The sequence below is a fragment of the Nycticebus coucang genome, chromosome 2, assembly GCF_027406575.1.
Source record: "Nycticebus coucang isolate mNycCou1 chromosome 2, mNycCou1.pri, whole genome shotgun sequence".
Classification (NCBI taxonomy): Eukaryota; Metazoa; Chordata; class Mammalia; order Primates; family Lorisidae; genus Nycticebus; species Nycticebus coucang.
In genome coordinates, this window is record NC_069781.1 from 61,494,280 (window position 1) to 61,501,935 (window position 7,656).

The following is a 7,656-nucleotide window of genomic DNA, read 5'->3' on the forward strand; positions in this document are numbered from 1 at the left end:
AACACATTATTTTTTTTTTTTTATTAAACCATAGCTGTGTACATTAGTATGATCGTGGGGCACCATACACTTGGTTCATAGATCGTTTGACACATTTTCGTCACATTAGTTAACATAGCTTTTGTAGCATTTTCTTAGTTATTTTGCTAAAAATGCCCTAAATAATTTTTTACCTGAAATTGGCTTATAGTTTTAATAAATAGTTTTGGCTAATATTTTAATAATAACCTTGATAATATTATATAAATCTAACATTACTTTTATCATCTGGTATTCTAAAATAAGCACATACACATACACTCAACATCCTTTGTCAGTAGTGACATATTCTTAAAATACACCATGAAAATAAAAGATGAAATTAGGTTCCAAATCAATGAAATAAGGCATAATTGTCATGGATGCAAACTTACCCTTTAGAATGCCTTTGAAAATTCCTTGGGAAAAACTACATTTTGAAGTTAACTTACTATCCTCAGTAATACCTGTTCTCCCCACATTGAAATGAACCGCTTTTTCTTCAGGTAAGCATTACGCATAGTTTGCTTGCTAATCTGGCAGCCTTACTTTCTCAAAGTTTAATTAGATAATACAATCATATAAAGTGGAATGCAATGCCCATACATTAAGAGAAACACTGAATTATTTTCTATTAAATGCTTATTCTAAAGCATTCCAATGGAGAATGGTACACGGAATCCTTCAAACTCTGTTTTGAGAGACTGAAACAAAACTAACATGAACCAAGTTTCGCAAATAGCCCTGTAAGATACACCACAGGTATGATCCCAAATGTTCTGGCATAGTAACTGAGATAACGCCGGAAAGGCTATGTTAACCATTGTGATAAAAATGTGTCAAATGGTCTATGAAGCGAGTGTATGATGCCCCATGATCATATCAATGTATACAGTTATGATTCAATTAAAAAAAAAAAACTAACATGAAGCTACTACTTTTAACTATGTACTAATTAGCAGGGTTCTTTTTCCCTATATGTTTGACCCATTACTGGCCAATTCATCTGAAGAGAATTTTTAAAAATAGAATTGCAAATAAAATATCAGAGTTCATAACACACTATTAGGGCAAATACTTTCTGAAATTATAAGCTCAGAACAAAATACAAAATGCTTTAGTTCACTAGTGTCTTTTTTTTTTTTTGAGACAGAATCTCACTATGTCACCCTTGGTAGAAGGCCATGGCTTCACAGCGATTCTTTTGCCTCAGCCTCCCAAGTAGCTGGGACTACAGGCGCCCGCCACAATGCCCAGCTATATTTTGGTTGCAGTTGTCATTGTTGTTCAGTTGTTCTGGGCTAGGTTCAAACCTGCCAGCCTTGGTGCATGTGGCCAGCGCCATAACCACTGTGCTACAGGCACCGAACGTCACTAGTGTGTTTTATTTATCCTTAACCAGTGAAGAACAGAAAATGAGAAAAGTTAGGTTCATCATTAAAGTTGGTAATGAACACATGAACGAAGAGGGCATCCACGTAAAATGTCTCAAATTTGTATAACCAAATGCACATTAAATTTGAACAAGATGGTCCTGTGTTTACAGCCTTGACTCAGTCAGCAAAGACCTATAAACAGGGCAAATGAATTCAATATAACAAATGGAGAAAAAGTGAATGTCATTAATGTTTTATTAATCTAAATTATGTGTATGTATGTATATGTACTAGATTGAGATATAAAATGAATTTTATTTTGGGTTACAATTTTAGCACAGTTTTAATACTATGTATTTGGGGGGACTGTGATTCCTAGATGAATAAACAAGCAGAAGAATTTAAAAAGATGTAAAGGTGAGTGTTTTAGTACTTAAGTGAATTTTTAAGTAACAATGGGGATTTCCAATTACTATTTTTCCCAAGTTTTCCCAAGAGCAGGAGTCTGGTTTGACTAAAGTTTTATGGTATAGGATACTGCCATCCTCATCTCACATTTCTAGAATGCCTATGATCATTTAATGGTATTGTTACAAAATCTTAATAGGCTATTATGACCATTTCTGTATTTTTACACATGCCAAGAGTATCAGTCATCTTCATAGTCTACATATATCCAAGGTCACAAAAGCCAACACCCTGCTTGGAGTCATATGGTTAAAAGAATGTTAACAGTGAGTGAATGTGGGAGAAGGGGCTCTTCAGGCTGTTTCCAGAAGATTCACTTCCTTAATCAAGTCAGTCTTAAAAAGTAAATATCTTACCTCCTTAGCTAGCCAAAGGCAAACTATGAGAAGGAGTGATGGGGGGAAAGGGTACAAAAAATAAGAGCAATGTCTTAGATTAGGACTTAAAGTAACAAAGGCCTTCAACATGGGTTCACATTTTTAAACTCCCCAAGGGTAAGAGCTACAGAGGACAAAATGCTTTAGTTCAACGGCCTCTTTTATTTATTCCTTTGCTCCTTAACCAGAGAACAGAAAATGGAAAAATGAAAGAGGGCAGCCACATAAAATGTCCTAAACTTGTTTAACCAAAGGCATATTAAATTTGAACAAGATAGTCCTGTTTTTACAGCCTTGACTCAGTCAGCAAGGACCTATAAAAGGAGCAAAGGAATCCAATAGAAGAAAACTATGAGAAGGAATGAGTATTATGAATGGTTTTATTCATCATATTGTTTACAAAGTTACCTGGGTGTTTAGCAGTGCCTAACTGGCGTCTACCTTTAAGACAGTGATTTTAGGATGTACTGTTGAGTGAGTTTCAAACATTTAATCTCACAACCCTGTCTAAACGTTCTGGTTAAAATCAAAGAGAAAGTGGTAAAAATACAAAACTAAAGTTAAATCTCTATTAACATGAGTACTGTCAAGTTCATCTTAACAAACCTACAAGTAATAGGAAAGTATTTGCTAATACAACTTAGTAAATGCTTTTCACTCGCAAGATCACACGAAAATGAGATTTCTCACTCAAAGTCTATGGAATTACTATACTTGGTTAATAAATAAGTAAAACGCATTATCTATTGTGTGTAAGTTCCCAACTCCCAGCCTCCCTAAAGATTGTCTGTGTTCACCACTTAACTATGCAAAAAAAAAAAGAGGGCAAGCGTGGGTTTGAAAATTGAAAACAAGCTCCTCCTTCGGTGATGGACTTTAACAAAAATGTTTTCACTTTCCTGTTCATTTCAACTTTTATGGACTGCACTCCACTTGTGGGTACCAGGTACCAACTACAGTCACCTCTGAGAAGTTGGGTAAGGAGAAGGGAGGGGCGTGCAACTGCGTGTTTCCAAGTGACCTAAAGCAAACCCGGGGTGCGGAGACTAACCCCGCCCGGCGGGTGTCCGGAACAAAGCAGAGGGACAGGGTTGAGGAGCCGGGCCTCCCTCCAGCCCAGGCAGCCGGCCGACCCGGCTGTGGAGCAGGCGGGGAGAGCCGCCTGGTGGGGCTGGGTGAGAGAAGCAATCCAAGGCAGAGGGAGAAGGGCGCGCCTCCCCATGGATCCCGGCCCGCTGTGGAAGGGAAAGGCCGGCGGCGAAAGTCCTCGATACCTGACACAGGGCCAGCTCCTCCTTTAGACTGCTCAGCTCTTTCTCCAGCAGCTGCGTCCGGCTCGCCATCGCCTCCTCTACCGAGAGTCCCTCTAGCCGCCAGGACCCCGTGGGCGCGCTGAGGAAGGGAGCATGAACCAGAACTACCCGCCCTGGCCCTTGCCGGCCCCCTGACCCTTCTTCGCCCCGCCAGGATATATCACTTTTGTCCCGGACCGGCTCTCGCGCTGCGCCGACAAGACCCGAGGCCTCGCTGCGCACTGCATGTACCTCAGCTCCCCGCCCAACATGTGGGGACTTGGGGCCTAACTGTCGCCCTGCGGGTGGAGGGAATTGTGAAGGCGACGAGCGCGCCGCCATGGCCGCGGCTCCTAACGGGTCAAGTTCCCTCTTGGAAACTCCCCCCTTCTCTTCCCCATCCTGGCGAGCCCGGAGCGCCGAACTGCGCATGCGCAAGTTTTTTCCCGCCTTAGCACGCGGGGTCTCGTGTTCGCAGGCTCTGGCCAGCTTCCTGCGGGCCGCGCGCCCGGCGCGAGCGTTGGGCTGCGCAAGCGCCGTGGGTGAGGGGTGAGGCTGGTCCTCCCGGCCCGACCCGGAGCTTCTCTGCCTGAGTCCTGCCGCAGGAACGCCTCGATTTCCCACTTACAAATCCCACCCAGCTTACCCCCCCGTCTCTTAAGCCTTAACAAGTCCCACCTCCACCCCACCTCCTCTCCAAATGATCCTTAACTGTGAATCCCTCCTCGTTCAAGGCCCCTGCCAACTCGTTTGTCACGTTTCATTGACCGCCCTGGAGTGCTAGTCACACGGCTAATCTCTTCAGCGCTGTTGTAAACTCCTTGAGGATCAAGGAGTAAGTTTTAACTTAAGTGTTTTCTTTGCACCTCTTGGCAATACTGCTTTGCCTACAGCCTGTATCCTCCTGACCGATGTCAAGAAGTGGAAAACCTTGTGCTGAGTTGGGACCATCAAGCAGGCTTCCCATTTGAATTATGATCCTTGTACACCCTTTGTCTTTTGTTTTGCAAGAGTCATGATTTCCCTGAAGTTTTATGTCAGCTGTTTTATTCATTGGCTGGAAATCAGAGTGAGCAGGAGGACCATGTTACCTGACAGTTAGGGTCCTTAGACCCATTCGAAATCGTAATTGGAAGTGTGGTTTAGGAAACAAGACTTGCTTTATTCTTTCATTTTTTCTGGCTTCTTACTTGGTTTCTTCATAAACTTTGAATAGGCCATAACCTTCTCTTTCTTTGTCCTTAAAATACTCTTCGCTATTTAAGTGTTTCTTAGGACATGTATGTTGAACTGGCACCAGAATTTTACAGAAAGCTAGATTTGCCGTCCTCTGCAGAAAGAGTTCCAGAATACATGGAAAGAGCTGAAGCGGGGGTTAACAGACAGTAGAAGTAGGAATGTGACCCCTAACTAATGACTTCATGTAATCAAAGTTACAGTATCTGCTCCAGAATCTACTCAGTATGCCAAAAGTCATCTTCCCAATTAGAATCCTACTCAGGTGAGATGAGTGGGCTTCCCACTGAAAGTAAATACCTCACAAAAGTAATAAAGGATTGCATTAGAAAAAGTGCAAATAAACATCTCTTAGAAGTAGCTATCATATTGTTATATTACCACGTGCTAAGTTCAGGCTATGTACTATTCATATATTCAATTCTTACATCACATTAAATTAGACATTATTATCCCCATTTTACTAGTGAGGAAATAGAGTTGAGAAGTTATTGTAACTTGCCTGAAGATCTATTATTAGAAAAGAAAAAATTTGAATCTACTGAACTCCATTTATCTCTAAAACCTGTGCCCTTGATTGCTACCTTACTCCACTAAAAATACAGCATTAGGTCAGATAGCAAGTGAAATTTCACAAGGCATAAAACTGGTAATTCTAACCACAAAATTCCCATGTTTGACTGTAAATCAACGTAAATGCACATTTTAATTGCTATATGTTATTCACTCAAAAAGGTATCATTTCAACTAATCATAGAGAGATTCTTTTGAAAAGCAATGAAATCTATTATGTATGATAAATACTACAGGGTGGCCATGAAATTCGTGTATATATGTGTATATATGTGTGTGTTTGTGTATGTGTTTGTGTGTATAAATGACCACACAAAAGTATAATATCCAGAATCTTTAGGCAATTTTTAAAAATTTTCTCTTTATTGTGGTTAAATACACATAATGTAAAAATTTACCATCACAGCCATTTAAAATGGCAACAAATGAAGAACAATTCAATGGCATTAACTACATTCACCATTTTAGGCAACCGTCACCACTACCCAGTTCCAGAACATTTTCATCACTTGAAATAGAAATCCCATGGCCATTAGTGACCCACATTTTTCCTCCCCCAACCTCCAGGCAGCCATTAATCCCCTTTATGTCTATATATTTGCCTATTTTGTATATTTCATATAAATGGAACAATTCAAAATGTGGCCTTTGTGTCTAGTTTCTATTACTTAGCATAATGTTTTCAAGGTTCACCTATGTTGAGGCATGTATCAGTACTTTTGTTCTTTTTTGTAGCTGAATAGTATTTCATTGTACAGCTATACTACGTTTTGTTTACCTATTCATCAGTTAATAGACATTTGGTTTCTTTCCACTTTTTGCCTATTGTGAATAAAGCTATTATAAACATTCAGGTTTCTATTTAAAAACCTATGTTAATTTTTTTGTGTATAAAGTGTATACAATGGTCATTTTACATCCCTATAAGCAGTGTATGAGAGTTCAAATTTCTCAGATCCTAGCCAACACTTGTTTTCTGTTTTTGTTTTGCTTTATTTTTTATGGCCATCCTAACGTGTTTGAAGTGCTATCTCATTGTGGTTATGGTTTGCCTTTCCCCAATGATGAATGACATTGAGCACTTTTTCATGTACTTATTGTACATTTGTTTGTCTTCTTTGGGAAAATACCTATTTAAGTCAGTTGACTATTCATTGGGTTCTTTGTCTTTTTGTTGTTCAGTTATAAAATCTTTATTGGCAGACAATTTCTAAAGAAAAGAAACGTATACGATTCTGGAAGTATACATAGGAAATTCTTTCTTGTACTAGTTATTTGCTAGTAATGTATGAAATATTGAATATTAATATAATGCTTGTGACTCAGAAAAATAAGCTAAATGATACTTGAATAAAAAATGTCTAATGCAATTAAGATGTTTCTCCTGGGCCAGATGCAATAGCTCGCGCCTGTAATCCTAGCACTCTGGGAGGCCAGGGTGGGTGGATTGCCTGAGCTCAGGAGTTGGAGACCAGCCTGAGCATGAGGGAGGCCCTATCTCTACTAAAAATTGAAAAAAAAAAAAAAAAAAAAACACTAGCCAGGCATCGTGGCAGGTGCCTATAGTCCCAGCTACTCAGGAGACTCAGGCAAGGGAATTGCTTGAGCTCAAGAGTTTGAGGTTGCTGTGAACTATGACACCATGGCACTCTACCAATGGCACAGAGTAAGACTCTGTCTTAAAAAAAAAAAAGTTTCTACTGTTTAACTTTTTGTTCAAATATTTAAGTGATGATTTCTGTTTCGCAAAAATACATAAAGTCTGCTGAGGATAAAGTATACCAGAATACAAAGACACATGATTCTCTCAATATTACTCATATATTGTTAAAATATTCAGAAAAATAAGGGAAATATACAAATTAATATGGTATTTAAATAGTACCTGTCACCTTAATTTTACTATTTTTTATTTTCTCTATACATATACATGTGTTTATTTGGTTTCCACTTTTTGCCTTCACAAAATTAAAGAGGCAATGTGCACAGCTATGATTTAATAATAAAAAAAATTAAAGATGCTTAAAATTTAATAATAATTACAATGTTTAAGACAAGAACTAGAAACAAAAACCTTGTAAAGAACAAACAAAGATAAATATATTCGGAAAAGAAATCAGATGTTTGCTGCAACGAAATGTTGAGCAATAATAATAATAACAATAATAATGCAAAAAAAGTCACATTCACATTGTCAGATAAAAATGTCTAGAATAGAATGCTTTGACCCTGAGGTTCAGAATGGAGTCCTCAGTTAACTTTTTTTTCCAAAGTCTCAAAAAATAGACAACTAATATTTATAAATAAAAATAAAAG

The 7,656-nt window shown here is 38.7% G+C and overlaps 1 protein-coding gene across 6 annotated transcripts in view; it reads right to left on the reverse strand.

Moving 5' to 3' along the window:
• CNTLN (centlein) overlaps window positions 1-6,715 on the reverse strand; it is a 379,922-nt gene extending 373,207 nt beyond the window's left edge. For all 6 annotated transcript variants that reach the window (XM_053572079.1, XM_053572076.1, XM_053572075.1 and 3 more), the window contains exon 1: window positions 3,514-6,715. In XM_053572079.1, coding sequence (XP_053428054.1) covers window positions 3,514-3,963 — 450 coding nt within the window. In that variant the 5' untranslated portion in view covers window positions 3,964-6,715. The remainder of the gene's footprint in view (window positions 1-3,513) is intronic.
• Window positions 6,716-7,656: the final 941 nt, after the last annotated feature.